The sequence below is a fragment of the Cryptomeria japonica genome, chromosome 4 (genome assembly GCF_030272615.1).
Source record: "Cryptomeria japonica chromosome 4, Sugi_1.0, whole genome shotgun sequence".
Classification (NCBI taxonomy): Eukaryota; Viridiplantae; Streptophyta; class Pinopsida; order Cupressales; family Cupressaceae; genus Cryptomeria; species Cryptomeria japonica.
The window spans coordinates 364182956-364207273 of record NC_081408.1 but is presented as its reverse complement, the minus strand read 5'-3'; the positions used below and the strand labels follow the sequence as shown (position 1 = coordinate 364207273).

At 37.0% G+C, this 24318-nt stretch overlaps 1 protein-coding gene across 3 annotated transcripts in view; it reads left to right on the top strand.

The window, feature by feature from the left end:
* LOC131040983 (uncharacterized) overlaps positions 1-24318 on the top strand; it is a 52904-nt gene that overhangs the window by 8667 nt on the left and 19919 nt on the right. For all 3 annotated transcript variants that reach the window (XR_009104951.2, XM_057973954.2, XM_057973953.2), the window contains exon 3: positions 3896-3954. Coding sequence is in view for 2 of the 3 variants with exons in the window: in XM_057973954.2 (XP_057829937.2) it covers positions 3896-3954 (59 nt within the window). In the remaining variant the exon portion in view is untranslated. The remainder of the gene's footprint in view (positions 1-3895; positions 3955-24318) is intronic.

Below are 24318 nucleotides of genomic sequence, written 5' to 3'. Positions count from 1 at the left end.
GGAGTTGAGTCTCCAAAGAAGACTTGTTAAATTTAGAACCAGAAAGATAAACTTAGAAAACTGAGACAAGAATTTCTCACAAGAACACTAAGACACAGGATCTTATCCTGGGAAAACCCTCCACCTGAGGGTGAAAAACCCAGCCACACAGAAATAGGCTTTATTAATCAACATAAATATGATACAGTTCTGATACTCTTCACAAGCAATGATTGCTACAGCTTTAACAATCAACAGAATAATAAAATAATCTTCTGAAAGTGACTACCATCATTCCTCCGATATGATCTCCTTATACAATATGTAGAAAGAGCACTACAAACATACACACGAAGATAGAAGAAAAACTCAACCAAATCACAGAGGCTGCAGAGATAGCTTTCTTCCATGCTGACACAGAAAGATGCTGAAGAATATAAATTCAATTGACTGTAGAGGAAGAACCAAATATAGACAAACAAAACATCTGAACTCCAATCTTGAATAATAGCTGAGATAAATAGAGAGGAAGACTTGAACTTTACGCACCCACCACTCTTAAGTAACGCATGAAAGAAAAGAGCACGACTAGACATAACTCTCGTCAGAAGAATATCTTAGTCTATGTGCTAAGAATTATTGTTAGTTACACCATCGACAAGAGAAACCGGAGAACACTGCCAGCTCACACGCAGAATGGTGATGAGGAATAAGGAAGTTGATACAATACCAGCCTGAACTCTAAGAAGTCAAAATCGCAAAATGAATACGATGAGCTAAATTTGAAAGGCACAATATCAGCAAGAAGAATATTCAACCATCATAGGAAATAAATGAAATCTCTTGCAGCTATATCATTATCACTCCCTCTTAGCAAAGGAGATAACATTAACAATTTTTTTTTTCTTTTTTCTTTTCAAGTCATGGAGTCTCTTAACATGATATACACAATGGCTGCACCCATGTGTGTAAATAACAAAAAAAAACTTTATCACGGATTCTCTCAACGTGATAGCATCATGGATTCACTCAACATGATGTTCACCATGGCTACTCACGAGTGAAATAACACAAGCTCTCATCACAGAGTCACTCAATGTGATGTTGTCATGGAGTCTCTCAACATGACTTTCACTAGGGCTACCCCCATGAGTGGAAAGAGCATCAAGGGCTTTCACTTCAAATTTCTCCGTCACAGAGAAAAATGCATTACAAGGGATTGCACCTCGAACTTCTCCCTCAGAGAAGAACTCATTAACAACATGTAAAAGATTCATTGAAGCTGAGACTCTCTCTCAGCAAGAGCATCATTCTCCACAATACCAAGCTTGTCTCGAAAATAACAAAACGTCACTCTAGGAAGTGGCTTGGTGAGAATGTCCGTTGTTTGGTCTTTTGTGCAAATGTACTTGAGCTCCACTGCTTTCCTTTGAACCATATCTCTCAAGTAATGATATTTTATTTCTACATGCTTGGTTCTATCATGGAAAACAGGATTAACCGAAAGCTTCACACAGCTATGGTTATCACAAAGAATCACTGTAGGTTCCAAAGGCTGCCCAAACAATCTTGCAAGCAATTTGCGAAGCCACACTGCTTCTCTTGCAGCCACACAAGCTCCAATATATTCCGCTTCAGCTGTACTCTGAGCAACACATGATTGCTTCCTGCTGCACCAGGAAATCATAGCTGAACCTAGGCTGAAACAACATCCTGAAGTGCTCTTTCTATCAGGCACACAATCTGCCCAATCTAAATCAGTAAAACCCTGCAAGTTCAGCTCTTCACAAGAAGAATATTTTAGACCAAATCCCACTGTACCACGTACATATCTTAAAATGTGTTTGGCTGCAACAAGATGAATCTGTCTTGGTTCACACATGAACTGACTTAGAGTGTTAACAACATAACATATATCAGGCCTTGTATTAACCAAATACATTAATGAACCAATTAATTGCCTGAACATAGTGGGATCAACTAAATCTGAAGTGGCTGCAACCTCATGTAATTTTTTCAGATTTGCTTCCATAGGAGTTATAATGGACTTACAGTCTAACATACCGAATCTTTTCAGAATGTCAATAGCATATTTCCCTTGACTTAAGATAATCTCATTCGGTCTTTGCCATACCTCAAGTCCAAGGAAGTAGTGCATAAGACCGAGATCTTTCATTTCAAACTCAGAAGTTAACTCCTCCTTACATTTAATAATGAGACCATCTTCACCAGTGAGAAACAAATCATCAACATAAAGTACTAAGATTAAGACTTTATCATCAATTACCTTGAAATATAAATTTGGATCAGCATCATTCTTAAGAAAGCCCAACCTCAACAAATAATGATCAATCCTTTCATACCATGCACGTGGAGCTTGCTTAAGACCATACATAAAGAGAGACACAAATTGCTGCCTTCAAACAAAGATCTGCCTGATGTCCCTTTTAAACCTTCTTGTCTTTTCTGAAATCCCTTTAAAATCTTTTTACTCTCCTTTTATCAGCGACCAACAAGGAGATAACAAACACCACACTATTTTGAATGCTTCACTTTCCAGTAATCACTTAGTACAATAAATCAAACTTGGCATCCATTTTTACTCCACCAATATCTTGCCATTTATCTTGATAACCTGCAAATCTATCTCTGAAAGAAACCACACAAATGATAATTCAAATCTAAAAGCATTGTGAAATATCTGTATGGTATCTCCAACCGAGTAGCCTGGGTAGATCTTTCACTACTAATGCCAATCTTCTCCAAGAGGGATTTCGTCTTTAGGAAGGCTGAGATGAACCAAGTCCAATCTCTAGAACCATGCAGCATTTTCTTCTCAATTGGAGAGAAATATTAGAAATAATGATCTTCAACATGTGCAAATGAGCTTCAAAATCCCTTTTTAAAAGCACCAAGCCCACTGCCGTAATTAGGGTTTGGAAACTTTTTTAATTTAACTTTAATAATGCCTTATGCCTATCTCCCTATGCACCAATATTAAGTCACTTTACAAAGTCAATTTATCAAATTCAATAATGTTAGTTAAATAGTTAATTTCACTTTAGTATTTTAACGTTATTTAAAATAATATCTCTAAACACCTTTAGTCACCAATTTATCTTCAATTTAAGGAATCACCTACTATCCAAAAATAGTAACTCTGCCAACTGACCAAATCGGTGTCTAGATTGACTATAAAACTATAAATAGTAATTACAGAAAAATTGTTTGAAATTCCTCCAAAAGGTGTCATACAATTCCATTAAACCATCTGAGTTCACTAGCAACATCAAATTACAACTCTGAATTGGCTGACACAAACCTTGAAAGTCAGCACCAGCTGCATTACAAGAGAACTCGAAAAAAGGGATAATACATCTAAGAAAACATCCTAGCTTGTGATTGTTTGAGGACAAGCAATCTTGGGCATGGTGGATGGCATTTAATAATAAATAATAATAAGTTAAAATAAAAAAATAAAAAATAAAAATAATATAATTAAAATTTAATTAAGTTTAATAAATGGTCAAAACTTCCAGGGATGGGTCTTGATGAAGGGGATGGTGGGGGGATGTTCTGTGCTTTCCCTAGTGCCCTTGGGATATCCTCATTCCTTAAAATGGGGTGTTATGTGCCCATAGGTAACACTGGTTATTCATTTTTTGGCTTCTAATTTATCACAACTAAAATATTCTGTATTAATCCATTAATATTGCTCTAAGTTGTACTCAGTGTTCATAGCGTACCTTCTCAAGATTGTCTTCCTCAACATGCGTTTGCAAGATTACATGTTTTAGAAAGAAAGGAATGTGCTTCTGTGTGTTATTTTTCTTTTTCTTTTAAAACTGGCTTATTTAGTAATTTGGGGTTTCATTAAGTGGCATGCTGAGCTCTATATTGTTTTCTTGAATGGCAGTTTATGAAGATTTGGAACATGATCTTTGCATTATTCAGCAAAGATCTCCAGTGATGAAGGTCTCTCACTCTCTCTTCTTCTGCCATTTTTCCCATTGGTTTGTGTGTGTAAATATGTGTCCTTTTAATTAGAATAGAAAACAAGAGAAAAACTGGCCCTTGAATTACAAGTGATTTCTTGTAGTTAAAGAAGTTTTATAAGCTAAATGTTTTCCTAAAAACTGATTTCTGTTCTGAAAGTGAAGTGTGATAAACTTTCTATTGCATTGAAATTTAATTTGGTATCATGAATTTGCAAGTTCATTTACATTTTAAGCAATTTTTGTAAGCTAGATTTTTGTAATGAAACTCTTATTCTGTTTACAAATTTCAAAAATGTTTTCTGTTTGTTTAGTGGTGTGATATGTATGTGTACATAGGGGTGTACTCTTATTTTATGTCATGTTTCTCAACATATTTAACTACAAACTTTTGAAATGTTAGTTGTTTTGTTATTGTTATTTCAATATTTTGAATGAAAAGTGAACAATTTTTAATTTTTACATATGGTAGAAATAAAAAAAAAAAAAAATATATTTTTGAGTCCACTATAAGAACACTGTTTAACAGATTTCCAGCTCCTAGCAGAAATAGATGAGCGGGTTATTTGGAAAATACAATTATGCTTAATGGGCCGGTACTTGTCTTAAATATCCCACACCAGAGAGCATTAACGAACCTCTGTCATAAACCATAGTTTTCGGTACCCACAAAGTTATTGTTATATACAGGAAAATCATGAAGAAACAACTATTCTAATTAATAAGAAAGTTTCTTGAAACATACAAATTTCATCAAGGGCATCTCGTTTCCCCAAGAACACTAACATAAATATAACAAGAAGCAAATAAAGCAGTATACAGATTATCAAGGGTAATGTCCCCTTATGTTATTATTTATGAAATAGGGAACAATTAACTTAAAGAATCAATTGCAAGAGACTTCTTTCCTTTGAGTCTCAATTAATACTTTGAATTATGATCTGTGATACCACTTATAAATGTTTAGATTATGCAATTGATAAGATATATATGACAATATCACTGCTATCTCTTGTTTGACAATTGGATATATGCAAGGTGATTAAGTTTATATATATTGATTATGCTAAGATTATCTTGGTAATATGTATAATCTGCAAATAATAGTATATAAATTGGATGTTAGATCACTGCTGTATCTGATATCGACTTTAGGAATTATGGAAAGTTAAGATATTCCAATCGGCAGATATATAGAGATCTCGACTTTTCCTAATGTATCGATCTGAGTTATGCAATTAACCTACTGATGATGATAGCAATGATGCTATAAAGTGCTATGTCTGATATTGATCCTTCAAGTCATGCGATCACTTTCCATTTATTGCTTATAGCAATGTTTGCTGTCTGATATGTCAATATGATTGTGCAATTATGTTTTTGCTGCTATTGCTGATGTGTTGATATGAATGTGCAACTAAGAGGGGGTATCGCTGATAGTGATGAGTTGCTGTTTCTGATCTGGATATATATTCTTGCAACAAAAATGGTGCTTTCCCTGATGCTGGTCCTTAATTGTATGCAAACACTTGATGCCAAAGGCAAATATGCTCCAGAGAGCTGATCCAAATAGGATACAAATACTAGATTAAAGGTTTCTGAGTGATCCTCAAAGGAATGGATTTGATTGCCATCTTATATTTTGCTGATTAAAGGGATTGCACCTCTTAAAGTTTGATGAGACACATCTCTTACTAGTCGACCTTCTTCATAACAAATCGATTTATTACCCAAATTGTGCCGTTTGGTTTGTTAAGGAATATCGATTAGTCTGCTTATGTAATTGCTGCCACTTAATCATTAACGAATTCTTGTTTGATCATTTATCCATTTGTGGAAATTATCAGTGGTTCTGACTAATCATCGAATCGATATTCTTGATTATTGCTATTAATAGTAAACCTCTTCAAGTCGCTGTCTTACTAATATTGATGTTTAGCATTAACCGATGTTTGTCCTACAATTGTCAAGATGCTTAACAATCTTAATAGACGTCATCAATTTCTCCCAATGTATATGCCTTAGTCGATCTGTGTACTAAACACCGATCTGCATATCATATCGTACTTGATATCTTCAAAGACTAATCGTTATACATTTGTCTCTAACCATCATTGATAATATATCTGACTTCTTCATGAATGACTGATCTGATCAAAGCAATCAGATACTCGCTGTCCTTATGTTGATTCTCATGATTCCATAATTGTTTGATGTTTGATGGAGATATCTGTCACCTATCTCATCCTTATATCTCTTAATGCTACTTTGGAAAAAAATTGTCTTATTTATAAGACTTCATGATTTTCCTGATACTTTATTACTCCAACTATCTGCTTGCCATGTACAACCTACTTCTAACTTCCTTCTAACTATCTGTAGGTGCTCAAGGTCTGCCACTCCTTGACCACATAATAATTTTGATGCTATTATATCATTAGTGCAAAGATGGGGACATTACATGAAGACTGCAGTAAACCACCATTCCCGGTCTCCTGTTAAATACCCAAGTTTCTCAATTGGAACTGTATGCAGGGATGAGATGCGGGTATGCCGTTTCTTGGGGTTTGGGGGGGGGGTGGAGGGCTGTGTATGTCTGGACAAAAGTCATATAAAATCATAAACATATATATTTTGGCAACCCAAAATGGGAATTCTATTTGGAAAAACACATCATACATATACTAAACCAGATTACCATAAATATTACAAATTTGAGATACATTACATTTATTTGATTTCAATTTGAAGAACTTGAATGTCATGATAGATATTTGTTGTTGAAAATAAAATAATACAATTAGATATCAGCATCATATAGGTCTTCATCAAGATTGACATCATCATCATCATATTGACATTATATGATCTAGGTAGATTAGAAGAACCAGAAGAATCAGAAGCAACCCCACTGCCATTTGCAGCAAAAGTATGCTGGCTATCTAATTCCAAAAAAAATGAAGATTGTGTGATAGAAAAAGCATTTAAATCAGCTTGTTTTGGGTCTGTGTCCCACAACTTTGTTGCCCCTTCTTTGTACTCATTATGCTTGTGTAAGAAGGCACAGTTGGAATGCATGTAAACTAGCTCCTACGCCTTGATGCCAATTGGTTGCACTTTACTGAGTAGATGGAGTATATACTCCAATTTTAATCATATGAAAAAGAACTAGCAACATATTGAGGCAAAGTGAGAAAGTTAGATGTATTAAGTTGTAATTCAAACTTCAAATTGAAACTAATAATTTCAAAAAATGAAAAAACATGGTAACTGTGAACAGACCTTAGTATGATTGCAAACACATTGAAAATGGAAATTGTGACATTATTAATTGATTATTATAGAAAACACATAAAATACATAGAAGAAATACATTAACACACCCCTCTTCTACACTTTATTCTCACATTCAATTTACAGATGTACTTTATTGTTGAAGTAGACAACAAAGTTCAACAATCTGCAACACCAAATAACCTTACACACACAAGAGAGAAGCACCAACAAAAAATGCTATTCTACCAATCAAGAATACAAATATGAAATATGAATAGAATATTCATAACATGCATATTGTACAAGAGGATCCATGCTTGTAAAGGCAAGGTGAGACCTAGAAATGCATAGGATTAAGACGTGCTATAATCATATGCAATGGGATACAAAGAGATAAGTATCCTAAGTGTACTCCAGAAGTTACATAAGTAAACTTAAGGACTAGGGGTGAATAGGTCCTAGAAGGAAACTAGTTAGACAATAACCTTTTTCACACCAACACTCCCCCAAGTGCAACTTAAGGAGGAATAAACCAATGCAAGAATGCAAACTTGGGTCTTGGCAATAAGGCCTGATAAGGTATCCATGTACAAACAATCTCTCATAAATGGAGAAAAGGAGAAAAATCTTGTGGGGAAAAACTCCTTGTAATGTCCCCTTCCTAAGCACTATCAACATGTTGACTGTTAGTCTATTCAACAAGTGTGCGCAGGCTAATGAGTTAGGGTTAGGGAATTGTTGTGAGGTATTCACACATCGCCCCATTGCAAATGGGGACCCCCCCCCCCACTTTTTGCTTTCTCTATTGTGTTAGAGTCTTTGCTATTAATCTTTGCATTGAAGGGATAGAGTTTCTCAAGTATCTAGACGGTCATCATGTCAGGTTGGTCTCCTGAGTGGAGGGAAGTAAATCATCAAGTATGTTGTAAGAATGATTGAGGATTGAACAAATTGAGCAAAGTCAGGTGAAAAGACTAAGTCAAGAGTCTTTCTTAAGGACATGAGACCCCTGTACCTTACCAAGGTCATTGAGCGAATTCCCCATCTAATTCATGTCCTTGCCAAGGTCTTAGGGCGAGAATTTTACTAAGCTGGTGTACCTCATCAAGGTCCCAGAGCGAACTTTGTCTTTGGGTCCTGTCCTTGTAGAGGACATAGAGCGAAAATCTTTACTTGATTCATGTCCCTCCTAAGGCCCAAAAGCGAACTTGTTTCACGTCCTCATCAAGGTCCTAGAGCGAAACCTCTAAGTCTTGTCCTTGCTCAGATCCTAGAGCGAAATTTTGTTTTGGGTCCTGTCCTTCCGAGGGTCACAAAGTGAATCTCCTCTATAAATGTTTTAAAGGCTGAATTGATGATGCTTTCAAATCGGTGAAGTAGTGAGTTTCAAGTCATGTAAAAATCATAAGGTGAACTGCCAAATCTTGTCATTATAGGTCTTGTCCTTACTATGGTCATAGAGCGAACTGTGATGTAAGTTGGTCCTTAGGCCGGTCGTAGAGCGAAATCCTCATTAGAAGCTCAGAGCGAGCTGCTTTATTAATCTTACATCCTTAGGAGGACTTTGGATTGATTTGTTTAGGGCCTATCCTCATCAAGGACATAGAGCGAAAGTTGAAGCTTGTCCTTAGGTTGGTCACAGAGCGAAATTCGCACTTTAGGCCCTGTCCTCACCATGGTCATAGAGCGAACTGCCATGTAAACCCTGCCCTTGGGCCGGTCATAGAGTGAACTGCACTTTGGGTCTTGTCCTTACCTTGGACATAGAGAAAATTCACCTTTTGATGCCTTGTCCTTGCCTTGGTCACAGAGTGAAATGTATTATCTATCTTGTCCTTAGGCCGGTCATGGAGTGAGTTTTTCACTATAAGGCTTGTCCTTAGGAGGGACATAGAGCGAATTATCTTTTGAAGCCTGTCCTTCCAAAGGACATTGGGCGAAATTATTTATGGTCTTGTCCTTGCTGAAGGTCTAGGGCGATTTGCATGCCTTTTCCTTGTTGATGGTTGAGCGAATTAAAATATGCCTTGATCCGAACTTTGTTTAAGAATCATACCTTCTCCTTGCTGATGGTCAAAGAGCGAATTTGGAGCTGTCCTTAGGCTGGTCAGAGAGCGAAATTTATTTGGAGCCTGTCCTTACCTTGGTCCAAGAGTGAATTTCATTTTTTAGGACTTGTCCTTAGAGAGGACACAAAATGAACTGACTTAGGAGGCTTGTTCTTAGAAAGGTCAGCCAACGAACTTTGGTATAGGTCCTGTCCTTAGGAAGGATAGGGAGTGAATTTCCCATATAGGTCCTATCCCTAGCAGGGACATAGAGCGAATTATCCAAGGACATGGACCTCACAAGCAAGTCAAAGCGAATTTCACCAAATGGTGTACCTTGCAGGGGTCTTAGGGCGAATTCTTTCTATGTACCTTAGAGAAAGCTTGGAGCGAATTTTCATCAAACCATGTACCTTGCTGGCCTTCCAGAGCGAATTTCATCATGACCCTTCCAAACCCCTTGGAGCGAACTTTTCATTGAGAGTGAATTGCTTCAATTGATGTACCTTTCAAGGAGTTCAAAGCGAATTTTGCTAAGATCAAATATGTACCTTCCAAAGGTTTGAGAGCGAGTTTTATCAAGGTATGTCCTATGCTCAACGGCTAGAGCGAATTTCTCCAAGACATACACCTTGCCTCCCTTTCCCAAGTGAACTTCTCTAATACAAATGCTTGGCGCCAAAACCTATTCAAAATTTCAAATTCGAAGGAAGAGAAGTTCAAGGTAAGAAGTTGGCTATCATAAAGAAGCTATTTGTTATTTATTTTATTTTACCAAGTCGGCCTATTACTCCCAAAGACATGTCTCCTACCCTAAATCGCATATAAAGGCAAGGTCAAATCAATCATTCCAAGCATCAATTCAAACATTTTTTCTCTCCATCAGTGGCAGGTCAGTGAATTACTCCAGCAGGACAAAGAATTTCATCAACATAGTTGTGAATTTCATCTAGTATATATGTGAAATTCATTATTGAGGATGCAGGTCTGATGTCTTGAGAAGGCGATTTTATCATTTGATTATTGAGGAAAAGCGAATTTGCTCAGCTAGGAGGCCTATCAACCAGCGAATTCATCTTTAGACAGACCAGATTCGCCCGAGGACATTCAAATTACCCAGTGAACTTATTGATTGCATTTAGATAGACATTGTACAAAATCAGAGATTATGTCAAAATTAAGAGATTATATAAGCTATACATCATATGAGTTTGATACTATATTTGCTTTGTTTTGCAGATATAAAAGGGAAGATCATGCAACCACCATAAGGCAAGAGACACAAGCAAGAATGGAGGGATGACTCGATCATGACAAACACTTCCTATCATCATTGTGCAAGACCAAGGTCAAAATACAAGGGGACCACTTCAAGAAGCTTCATCAACATCAAGAACACCTCAAGTGCATGAAGAAGACTCAAAGTGTTACTAAGTTGAAAAACTTCAAGTGTTCAACAACTGCAAGCAATAGAGCGGGTTATCTTCAAGGTTTTCATTCTATCACATTGACATGGAGAGATCATAAGATGGCAAAGGAGAAATCACGCAATCACTTCAAGAGACACAAGCAAGGATGGAAGAAATACTTAGCTATATCAATAATTCCCATCATCACTACTTTGAGCTAGCTAGATAATGTTGAGTATCAAGAGACATCTCTTGATATTTATTCATGATGATGAATCTTCCAAATCTACAAGCGAATAGTCACCACTCACCAATTAGAGGGGTTCCACATCAGCATGTCTAGATGCAACGTACCTGATTTACGAGTGATGCCACAAACTCCGAGGCACCTACCCTTGATATCTATTGGTCCATGCTTACTGAATGCAATTTTCTCACTGGCTAAGGAGAATTTGTTGTAACAAACCCTAATTAGGGTTTCCATTGTAAAATCTTGGCCATTGATGGAAAATCAATCCTGGCCATTCGTTGTAAATGAGCTCTCTATAAAAGCTCAAACTCTTCATTTGTAAAGGGTTAATAGTGAATAGTTAGCTAATAGTGAATAGAGTAATAGATGGTTAGTGAATAGAATAGAGGATAGAATAGAAGTAGATAAGGAGAAGGAAGAATTGTTGGTGGGACTTGTAAATGAGATACTCTTTCATTGAAGTTATGGTGAAATTTGTTATTTCAACAAGCTTCATGGTTCTACTTCTCAATTTATTTTCATGTTGATTAGATTGAATGGAAGAAGTTGTTGAATGTATTCATGTGGAATCTGCCCAGTCCATACCAGTAGCCTCTTATTGATGGTAAGTGCACCTTGTGTGGTCAACTGGAATGATATGAGCTTAACTTCGAATCGTTCTACACTCATTGCTTATGCATTAACTTGAATGGTGATCAATGTTTGATGGTCTTGATTCGAACATCTTTGAAACGTCCTTAGAAGATTGCACTGAGCTTGTGTTGAATTGTTCAAGTTGATGGTGAGACCTAGCTTGGTAGGACTCCACCTATTCATTTATCTATCTTCTTACATTCTAGGTCTTAGAATAGACTCTCTCAAACCCTACCTCTTTTGCCCTTTTTTATCTTCCAATTGAGTAGATAGGACCTAAGTTCCAACAAATCAAGCATTTAGGCATTCGAATGTAAGTCCCCTTGTGATTCCAGCATAATCATATCAAACCAATGAGCTTATCCACACGTAGTGACCCTACATTCATGAACCTTGGAGTCTTCTCAAGTGATCCTTAAGTTAATCTTCAGCATTTGAGAGATTTTGTTCAAGTGAGGATAAGATACTTATGGTATTTTATTCTGTGTTCGCATGTGTGTAAAAAACACATCTGCGGGAACTCATTGGGGTTGAGATGACCATTTGATCCTATTTATTTGGCAATAACAGATGTTGCTTAGAGCTCAATCAGTTGGGGTTGGCATTATGACCTTTTCTGGATTGAATTCAGACAATTTGTTTGTTTTTACTATTTTTAGTAAGTCATAGTTTGGACACCAACTTGGTTAGTTGGCAGTATTTCTATTTGGAAATGTCGGTAAATGCACTTGATAATAGTATTTTGGCAGTTAATGTGGTGGAGAGTGATTATTTTAAATAATGTTAAAAAAGTAATAAATTTAAATTAAATATTTAACTTAAGCATTATTTAATTTAATTTATTGCTTAAGTGGGTGCCCAGGGGGATTAAAGTTGTTTTTATTTAATAAAATGTTTCCTAGGTGTGGGTGGCTAAAGGGGGGTGATAAGATGATGTTTTATTTAATTAAAATATTGCAACCCTAAAGAGGGCATGGGGTTTTGGAGGTCTGCCTTCATAAAGACATTTTGGAGCTCATTTTGGAGTCATGTATGGATTTGATATTGAGAACAGAACTTGATGGATTCAACTTGTTCATCCTATGGCTTTGTGATGACTAATTTGCAAAGAACATCTTCGTTAGTGAGAGATCTAACTTGGGAGATTAATTGGTGGTTTCATTCGGGAATCACATTGGGCTTCATCTGAGATTGATTTGTTGTGTTTCTTCAGAGGATTTCAAACTGCAGATTTTAAGGCAAGAAGAGCTGAGTTGATTTTTAATTGTTCATTGCCTCTTTTTTTCAGACGTACCATTTCCTTGGCTGGCTGTACAAGTTTGAAGGTGGTGAGGAGTTTGTGGAGAGGGTAGCTATTTGGAGGGGTTTTGGTGCTGCTTGGAGGAGTTTAGGGCCTTCACATTCAAAGACATCCAAGTCGTGGCTTTAGGAGAAGATATTGGAAAGTGGCGTCCAAGTTTATTATTGCCAGTTTGCAGATTTCAATGAAAAATCAGACCTGTTTATATCTAGATTTAATTGTACACTTCGATTCTGTGTTTGAAGTATTTTGGCTATTTGGGTAGTGTTCATTTTGATGATATGTTGTAATCAAAATTCTGAAATCAAATTTGAAAACTATTTCTAGTTGTCGGTTGATTTCATTTTGAATATTATTGGGAATATTTCAGCTATATTATTGCCGCAATATGTTATCTATGCAATATCTATTTGCATTGTATTCCAATCCAAGCAAATACAAGCAAAACAGAAAAAAAATCAAAGAAAAAAGGTGTATATTACACTTCTCTCCAAAATAGAAAATATGAAAAGTGAAGAAAGGACTCGAGAAGATCCCCTAAGGACAATTTCCTTCGCTTCAAGTATTGGTTGCAACTAAAGATAATGAGGCAATGCCAAAGGTTTAGTGAAGATATCCGCAACTTTCTGCTCAGTAGACAAGTACTCCAAGATGGGAACACCATCTTCGATGAGCTACTTGATGAAGTGCATGTAGATCTTAATATTCTTAGTACGCTGATGCTTCATTGGGTTATGTGAGATATGAATGGCACTTTAATTATTGCGCTAAAGAATAGTGGGATGATCAAGAGGAAATCCAAATTCAATATCGACTGACAAAGCCAAAGAATCTCCTAATTAGCTAAAACCGCAACTCGATACTCAATCTTTGTCGATGATAATGCAATAGTTGTTTGCTTCTTGCATGACCATGCAATTGGACGAGAATCGGGGCAAAATACAAAGCTGAAAGTAGACTTTTGATCATCAATATCACAAGCCCAATTTGAGTTAGTGAAGCCCACAACCTGAAGCTTTTGATGTGGAATGAATACCAAAGTGTGAAGTGCCCTAAATGTACCTTAAGATATGTTTGGTGTCCTTCCAATGATTCTCACAGAGAGAAATGGGAGACAAGTCCAACTGCGATGGAAATATTAGTACAATTGTGTGTCAAATACAAAATATTGCCAACCAACAAATGTAGCATTAATTTTAGGAGTAGTCTAATTGGTAGATGGTACAACACTTGACTAAAATGGTGTGGGGCAGGCTTGCAATAAATCATTCTATCTTTGGAGCAAATCTAGAGCATACTTCTACTAAAAAATAACGATCCCTTTAGAAGTCCAATGAACTCGAAGTCCAAGGAAGTTATACAAAAGTCCAAGATTGGTCATATCAAAACACATCAATGCTTGCTAAGTACTTTAGATCATGGATGTGGAATTCTTTGTAAGACTCAAATCATCCACATATAACACAAGAATTAGAAGATCGTCATGTCTTTGACTATAAATTGTAGGATCACAATGGCAATGTGTGAAACTAGAGGCAAGAAAGAAGCTATCCATCTCACACCAAGCCCAAGGGGCTTATTTGAGACCATACAGTGAATGGTGAAGGTTGCAAACAAGTGAAGAGTTTTGCACAAAACTAGGAAGATGCTCCATATTGATCTCCTCATGAAGATTCCCATGCAAGAAAGTACTCTTCATGTCCATCTGATACATTGACCATCCTTGGTATGCAGCTAATGAGAGTATATGACGAATGGAATCCATCTTTGCAACAAGAATGAAGGTCTCAAACCCCTTAGCAACAAGACATGCCTTCTACTTGGCAACAAGAATGAAGGTCTCAAACCCCTTAGCAACAAGACATGCCTTCTACCTGTCAACAAGATCCCAAGTATGATTCCTCATCAAAGAGGATCACTCCTCAGACAAAGCACTAATCCAATTAGGAATACTTGAAGCATCTAAACACTTCTAAGGATCAACTAAAATGGCATGACTCAAAATATTGATTCGTGATGTCTGTGAATGGGTGTGGTGAGTATTTTTTGGGATCACCTACAAGAGGTCCAACTTACTCGAGTAATTTGAGCCCAATGTGGCTAAGTCTGTGGATTTGGAGGAGGTGAATTAGGACCATCATCTATATGATCCTCAAGAAGCAACATATCCTCAAGTGATGAAGAAGCAAGGGATGGAGTATCCATCTATGTGAAGAACTCCTCAAACTAGACATCCTGTCAAAAATAAAATCCTGTGTGTTAGGATTAAACATGTACGCTTTCACATCCTCACAATAGACAACAAAAATCAAAGGTTGACTCTTCTTCTCGATAGTTTGATGCCAACCATCTAGAATGAATGTTCAAGTATCACTACCAAATACCTTGAAGAAGGAAAATTAAAGGTTGACTTTGGACCTAGCCGCCTCAAAAGTTATATTCTGTACTGCCTTGTGAGGCATATAGTTCTAAATATAGTTTGCACACTTGATAGCCTAAAAGGTTGGAGCCATGCACCTAGACTGAATCATATAATTGGCCATCTCTTGTAAAGTCTTGTTCTTCCTCTTGGCTATACCATCTATTGAGGAGTGTAAGGAACTATGTGTTGATGATGAATACCATGCTCATTGCAAAAATATTAAAGTGCCTAGTTCACATACCATCCCCCCTTATTTTTACATATTTGTTGAAGTGAAAGATCTAACTACTTCTCCACAAATGCTTTGAAGGTCTTGAAAGTGGTGAGAACGTCACCTTTGTATTTCAAAAAGTACACAATCATTAATAAAGATGAGCATATACTTGGCCAATGAAAATGGGATTGGAAATGCCATAAGATCACTATGGACCAACTCTAGGAGTGTTGTAGCACGTGGTCTTACCCTTAGGAAAGGGATCTTGATGATGTTTGCAAAGAACACATCCTAAGCAAACTCCCTTTGTGCAAGAAATCCCAGGAAGACCAATCACCGGGTCTTGTGTGCTTATTTGTTGAAGATACTTGTAGTCCAAGTGCCCAAATTATTCATGCCAAAGCTTGCTCACTGACTTTGCATGAGCAATAAGTGATGAACTTGATAAAGAATCAAATCCATCAAACTTGTACAAACGAGCCTCATGATGTGTTGTCACTATAGCAACAACTTTCTTAGGATTGAGTAATTGTTGAATAGTCACATCATATGGAGTGAATTCAACTCTCTCCCTTCCTATAATGACAAATCTGATATATGGAAAAATATTAGTAACAAGAACATCCTCAATGCAACTGGCCCCAAAATTGGAATTTGTGAAGAGTTACCCACTACAATTTGAGAAGTACTATTGTTGGAAAGAGAATCAAGGAGATCACGTGAAATGATCATGTGATGTAAAGCACTCAAATCAAGTATCTAGCTACCTATAGATGAATGCAAAGCTCGTGCAAAAAGAGCCTGCCATTTACTTGTGGAAGAGGACTTAGGGATTGAAATTAAATGTTGCTTCATAGCTTTCTCCAATGCCTTTAAAAAATTGAAACAATGAGACTCATCATGCCCAGAATTGCCACAAAAGGAACAAGGATCTTATTTTTTCGTCTTAGACTTGGAGAAAGATTCTTCCAAGTTAGTGTAATGATGGCTCAAACTATGATCAACAACAATAACAACAACAACACAATAATAACAACCATGGTGAAAACAATGGCGAAGGTGACAATTTAGTAAATACAACAAATCAGCATACAGGAGCAGCCAATTCTAGACTTTTGATGCCAGTCTTCCACCAAGAGTTCAAACACCAGCTGGAAATGAGCCCACATTAATTGATTTGCAAGAATAGTTTAGGCAAGATTGGGTAGATTCAGGCCCATAATTTCAGCATGATATATCCGTTGGAGATTATATGGATCTCAGGATGAGGCATATGCCTAACATGGGCAATAGAGATCACAATAATGATTTGCAGAGGAAGATTGGAAAAGTTAGCCTCCCATTCTTTGATGGTTCAGGCAAAGCTACAGCAAGAGCGTGTGTTCAAAAGGTTGACGCTTACTTACAACTCAGTCTCATGCTTGAAGTAGAAGCATAAAATATGCTGCTATACATCTAGACAGAGTTGCACATGAGTTGTGGCATCATGGGATGGTCACAATGGGGCATGCCAAGATTACATCTTATGCAAAGTTCTTTGAGAGACAGATAGCTAGGTTTGATAAGCAAGATCCAGAACTTCATTTTAAAGAGGTAACTCAGTTAAAACAGTGGGGTTCAGTAGAGTATTACATTGCTAATTTCCAGAGATTATCTGTTTTAGTTACTGACATATTAGAGAGGAGGTTTCTAATGCTGCTCATGGATGGGTTAATAGATCCTCTAAGGGGACAAATTAAGGCTCTAAATCGTAATATTCTTCATGAAGCCATCAAGAAGGCTGGAGATATGGATTCTGCAAGTACCAAGAATAAATTTCAGTCCAAAAGATCCTCTTCTCAGAAAGACAAAGGTAAAAAGCCTTTTCACAAGGAGTGGTCTAAGAAAGATTAGATGATGAGGTTCATAATGAATTGAGGAGAAAAAAATTGTGTTTTAGCTGCAAGGAACCATGGGAACTAGGACACGTGTCTTGGGAAGGGTAAGATACATTATATCAAGGTGGTTTCTTATAACGAGGAGGAATAAAGGGCAGAACATAATCAAGATGACGAGCTCAATGATTTAGATGAGTAGCCTCAAGAGGAAAAACAATCATCTATGGAGGTGAAAGGTTGTACTTATGCCATTATGTCTGGTACACCTAGATACAACTCTTTCAGGGTGCATGGAGTTTTACAAGGGCAATGAGTGACCATGTTGATTGATAGTGGGGCTACTCAATTTTATAGACACTACCTTGAGGTCTAAGAGAGGCCTTTCGATTGAGGAGCATGAGGGTTTTGATGTTATGGTAGCTGATGGCTGATGGCTGATGGCTATTAAGTGACATCTATGAAAGTTTCATAGTTAAGTATTGCTCTAGGCCATAGTAGCCAGAAACTCCTTTGTCCCTCTCTGGGCACGCATATCCCCGTATCCGTTCCCGTTTCTGAAACGGATACGTATCCGATACAACGCGGATACATGTCGAATATTGTACCCACGCATGCCCAAAAATCCTTGATTTCCAACCATGCTAGATACTATGTGATTTGATTTTTTTAAAAAATTGACGTAAATCTTCCTAAATTTAATTTAAAAAAACTTCATTCATGCATTTAAAAAAAAAAATGGTATTAACAAAACCTACACCAAATGAGAGAGACAAATGAAATGTTTTTCTATTTCAGTGACCCATTTTTTGCGTTATCTTCCAATGCAACTCTACTATTTTTGCATGTTGTAAAATGTTATGTCAAGTTATCATTATTTATCTAGCAATTATGTGTCTATATTGCTTTTGAAGTAATGAAAATCTCCTCAAATAACTTAGAAATTTGTGTTAAAATATATGTGTATGTGTTTTTTATGAATGACGTATCTAGCCGTATCCATATCAGGGTTCTTAAAAAATGGCCGTATCTGTATCCAATACCGTATCCGTATCTGTATTCGATACTGTATCTGTGTCCATGCAACTTTGTGTAACTAGGCAACTACACTTTCTAATGATTTTTGTGTGGTTGACTTACAAGATACTAATGCTATCTTGGGCATTTAGTGGTTGCTTTCGCTCGAGAAATACTCATAGTTTTAAAACTATGGAGTTCTCATTCAAGGTTGATGACAAGAAGGTAGTTTTAAGGAGAATGTCCAATGGTGCACCCATAGGTTTTTCAGCTAGGAGATGGAGAGCAGTTTTAGACATGGGGATGTTGCATGGGCAACCCAATGCTTGATATCTTTTGAGGCTTCTAAGGATAAATCTAAGTATTATCATGATGATATTTAGACAACTCTGGATAGACATAGTGTGGTTTTTAGGGAGATTCCTCTAGGGAGACCTCCAAACAGAGGATTTGAGCATATGATTGAGTTGGAGGAAGGATCAAAGCCAATAATCACAACTCCTTATGTACATCCCAAGAAGTCCAAAGATGAAAATGAGAAAGCTATCAAGGAGTTGTTAGATATGGGTCATATCAGGCTCAGTTCAAGTCCCTTTTCTTCTTTTGTTGTCTTGGTGAAGGACATAGCCCTAAGAATGTTCAGAGACGACCATGCCATGAATGAGAAAACAATAAAAAACAACTACCCCATTCCTAGGATCAAAGAGCTATTAGATGAACTAGATGGTGCAGTTTACCTTTCTAAGATAGGTCTCAGATCGGGTACCATCAAATCTGGGTAAGAGAATAGGATATCCATAAGACTGCTTTCAGTTGTCATTATGGGCACTATGAGTTTCTAGTTACGCCCTTTGGGTTCACCAATGCTCCCGCAATGTTCCAGTCTTGCAATCACATCTTCAACAAGCAGTTGCGGAAATTCTTGCTAGTATTCTTTGATGACATACTCAAATATAGAAAAACATTGGAAGATCACCTGAAGCATTTGGATGAGGTTTTGGGGATCATGGAGGCACAATCTTTGTATGCTAAAGCTTCCAAATGTGAGTTTAAAATGTTAGAGATTATTTATCTTGGACACATCATCAATGCTTAGGGAGTTCAGGTGCATTAGGATAAGAAACAGGCAATCCTGGATTGGCCACCTCCAAGGACTCTTACAGAGCTATAAGGCTTCCTTGGGTTGTGTAGCTATTGGAAGAGGTTTGTTAAGGTGTTTTCGCAGCTTGGAGTGCCTCTAACGGTTCTCACTACGAAAGGAGCTTTTAGGTGGATAGGCGAGACTCAGTAGGCATTTGATAAACTCAAGGGGTAATGAGCACTTGTCTAGTATTGGCACTACCAAACTTCACGCAACCCTTTGTGCTAGAATATGATGCATCATGTGAGGGTATTGGGGTAGTCTTGATGCAAAATAGACATCCCATTGCTTTTTAGGACCAAAAATTCAGGGAGGCAAAAAGGCTATATTCCATCTATGACAAGTAGATTCTCGCCCTCATGCATGCATTGGTGAAGTTTAGGCAGTACATAGTAGGTGGGAAATTTGTAGTTAGGACTGATTATAACAGTTTAAGGTACTTTTTGGAGCATAAGGACCTTAACAAGAGACAATAGAAGTTGGTTAGCAAAATCCAGGAATATGTTTTTGATATAGAGTATGTTAAGGGGAAGAAGAATATTGTTGCTGGTGCATTTTCCCAAAAGCCCATTGCTTGCTTTTTGGTGGAGATTTCAATTGATTGGAAGGCTCACCTTTTGGTCGAGTGTTCCAAGAATACTTTTGCTTGCGAAGTGATGGATGGCTTGTGAAGTGATGGATGGTAAAGTTCAGGATGATAGGTCTAAGGTGGTAGATGATATCATCTATTACAAGGACAAAATATATTTAGTTCCCGAGTCTAAGCTGAAGGATAAAATTCTAAGAACTATCCATGACACCCCCTTGGTAGGACATTCTAGATACTTTAAGACTTACAGGAAGGTTAGAGAGAGGTTATCTTGGGAGGGCCTTAAGGAGGATGTTTTGCATCATGTTAGAGAATGTATGACTTGTCAGCAAATTAAGTCAGAGCACACCTTTCTTGCTGGTCTGCTATGACCACCCCACCACCGCTTATTCCAAAGCGGAAGTGGGAAAGTGTATCGATGGACTTCATCTTTGGTCGATTGTAATGTCCTCGTTTGGCCAAGTTTAAAAAATAAATAAATTTCTTAAGTCTAGGAAAAAGAATTAAATTTAATAATTTAATATTTTTAATTTTACCATATGATAAATATTAAATAATTATTTAAATAGACTTTAGAAAATTAAATCTTAATGGTGGTAGGGAAATAAATTGAAAGTAATCATTATTAAAGAGATTTGGGAATTGGTGAAAGGCATGATTGGGTTTTATAATTTTTCTTTAGTGATTTGTGAGTTTCTCAAATTTTGGGGTTCTTGGGTTATGTGCATAGGATTTACCATTTTCGTTAGTGAAAGATTTGACCTAAATGGAGCTTGGAAGGATCAGGTAGATTCTTCAGCGAGATCCTTATTGGACTTTCACTGTGATTAGGAAATCAAAGAATGATAGCCTTTGCAGAGATATTTGTTATTTATTCGGTGTTTTGAATATTCAGTTGCATATCAGAGATAAGTATTCTTGGTTCAAGTTTTTTTGAGTTTTCAAGTAATGTATAGAATCAAAACACTTGTTTGAGGAATAACGGAGTTCGAAGATTCATAGACAGATATTTATGTCAAATATTATTTAATTCTCGACTGATATAAGGTTGTTACAAAGAATCATTGATTAGAACAATAACAAACATCATTGTTATTTTTTGGGAGGGATGCATTGAATCGTGATTATTATATTGAACTATCTTAATACAGATGGAAAAGCATATGGATTTCAAAGAATCGATGTTGTTCAATTAATCAAGGAGACAAAGCTCCTTTAAATAGAGTTACAAAGATGATGTTTCTAAAAGAAACAATCGTTAACTAGAGACAAAGTTAGAAACAACTTAAATGACCATTAATAACACAAAGAGAAAGATATTATTCTAATACCCTCCCTTGATGGTCATCGTTCTAACTACCAAGAGAAATAACAGAGAAGGTTGCCCCCTTCTTCTCAGGACACGCTGCAACAGAAGACAAGAGCCTGCCATTGACTTTGTCACTTGAGATGAGTTTGCCACCAACCCTCCCAGAAACTGCAAAACTTTTGGAGATACCCAAAACAACACTAACCGTCCAACCTGATGTTGGAGAACTACCCCTCCCTGTAACCAGAGACACGCCAAGAACAACTGTCACGATTTTGAGGAAAAAGTCGACAAACCCTCCAAACTATTGCAGATGAGCAAGATGCTTGAAAATAGACTGCAAACAAGAGATTGGTGCAGATGTTAGCACAACAACTCTAGGTGCGACTAAAAACAGACTGCAACAAAGTACAAATTGAGGAAAAAAAACAAAAACCCTCCCATGATTTTTTCAGGGACAATTTTTAAAAACCCATAGATAATTTTTGAGGACAAAATTATTAAAACCCATTAGAATTTTTTTTTCAGGTAAAAAAATATTAAAAACTGAAACAAACATCGATGCCCAGAAGCCATCTTCACGCTTTTCGAGGCACAAAAAACGAGGTGTGATGTCCCTGTAATTAAATAATAAATTTAAATACTTTTTTGTAAGGCCCGAATTTAATAACAAATCTTTTGGGCCCTTTATTTAATTAGATTAGGCAAGTCTTAGTTTGGTCGTGTCGGCCTGTTTGTAACCCTTCGGGAAGTTTCCCGGAGCCCATATATATGGCCGAGTTAGTCTTTGTCATAGGTATGTGAATTTTGGTATTTTTCTCTCTTGTGCGAATTCCTGTTGGAGTTCTGGTATCCGCCATTTCGGAGGTGAAAGACCCTCCCTATTTGGTATTTGCAGTTTCGGTGAGATTCACCCCTCACCCTATTCTGTTTTGTGTACTTGTTCAGGATCTGGCAAATCTTGAATCTCATCATTGTTACTCTCTCCAGTTGCATATTTGTTAATCTGATTTACATGCATAAAGGATTCCTAATACTCAGAATTCATTACTCGATATGCTTGTGGGAGACTAACCCCTTCATAGGTTGAAGTCCACCATACCCCCCTCACTGTACGGTTACACTCTCTCCTCACCACCGTACGACCTGCTTCCCACACAATCGTACGACCCAGTCTCACACTACCGTATGACCTATCTTGGCACCACCGTACAACCTTCTTGACACTATCGTACGACCCTCTCTTGACAACCTTACACCCAATCTCACATCCACCGTACGACCTTTGCTCAACACCCGTACGACCACACCACCGTACGACCCTGCTCCAACACCACCGTACGCCTTTGCCTCCCTCGCCAGTACGGTCAGGGAACATTACATGAGGTACTGAGAAGATGTTGAATGCACGAAACCCAAGGTACAAAGTTCAATGCATTGAGACAAGTACATGCACAAATTCCAAGGCAAATTTGTTCGCACAAAATTCAAGGCACGGAAAATGAGGCACCCGGAAAAATTTGAGACCAACCCAGATAATCTCTCGAAAAACCCACCAAGAATCTGCAATCAGAATAAAATTTTGACTTGAATTGAAGGGTCAAAACCCTATTCGAAAATTGCAAAAGCCGTAGGCGACCATGAAAATAACAAATGCCCAGAAAAGTTTTTGAACTAGGAAGCTAGAATCCGCAAAGAAAACTTGTGAAATCTGTAGAAAACCCTAACACAAAACAGGCCTAGAAAATCCAAAGTACAAAAGACATTAAAAATTAATTTGTCAATTTTTTTTTTTTTAAAGAAAATCTCTACGAATTTTTGTGAATGCTCTAATACCATAATACAGATGCAAAAGCATATGGATTTCAAAGAATCAATGTTGTTCAATTAATCAAGGAGACAAAGCTCCTTTAAATAGAGTTACAAAGATGATGTTTCTAAAAGAAACAATTGTTAACTATAGGCGAAGTTAGAAACAACTTAAATGACCATTAATAACACAAAGAGAAAGATATTATTCTAATATATCTTAAGGCAATATTATATATTAGAATAAGGCTGTGTGGTATCCTTGGTGATTAAAAATTGTTGTGAATTAATAAGCTAGAGTTGATAATGTGTGACTAATGTTTGTAATTAAATATCTCACTTGAGCTCGAGCTTTCATTGGGTCTTTATTATTCATAATTGTGTTGTTTGGAGGAGATTATTATCGATGGAGATTTGTACTCTAGACCATTGCGGCAACCATGTATTGGAGTATATTTCTGGCAGAGACGTGGATGTATTTGCAATCTTTCCAGGCTATTGATGAACACCTTTAATTTTGGGGTGTAGTTTGCATACATGATGAACTTATTGAGCCGTGCTGAACATAGAGCAAGCCTTCTCAACAGAACAACTAAAACGTGGGGTTTTGTGTGGAGAGAAACACTCGATTCAAATAATTGGATGAGAATAAAGTAATACCATTGTTGAGCATGATGATTGTCTTGGGACTGGTTGTGAATCTCCTTCCCTGCTAGGCGCAACACTTGTTTCATTTGTTCTGAGCCTTTTCATTACACCATGGTAATATCTGAGCAAATTTGGATAGATTATTGTACATGACAACATTGTTTATAGTCGGGTTCATTCTGGAGGATTGTTGAATGCATTTAACTGATTTGATGAATATTGAGACAATCCTTGATTGAAGATTGCAAACATGTTTGTTTTAGACGCTGTTGGAGGTGGTTAGTGTTGGAAGTTCTGACTCATCAGCGAAGTATTTTGGATGTGCAACCCTCGGCTTGGATGTGAATGACAGGTGCACAAATATGAGCATGTTTATAGATTCTATTGTCATTGTAATTTTGAGAC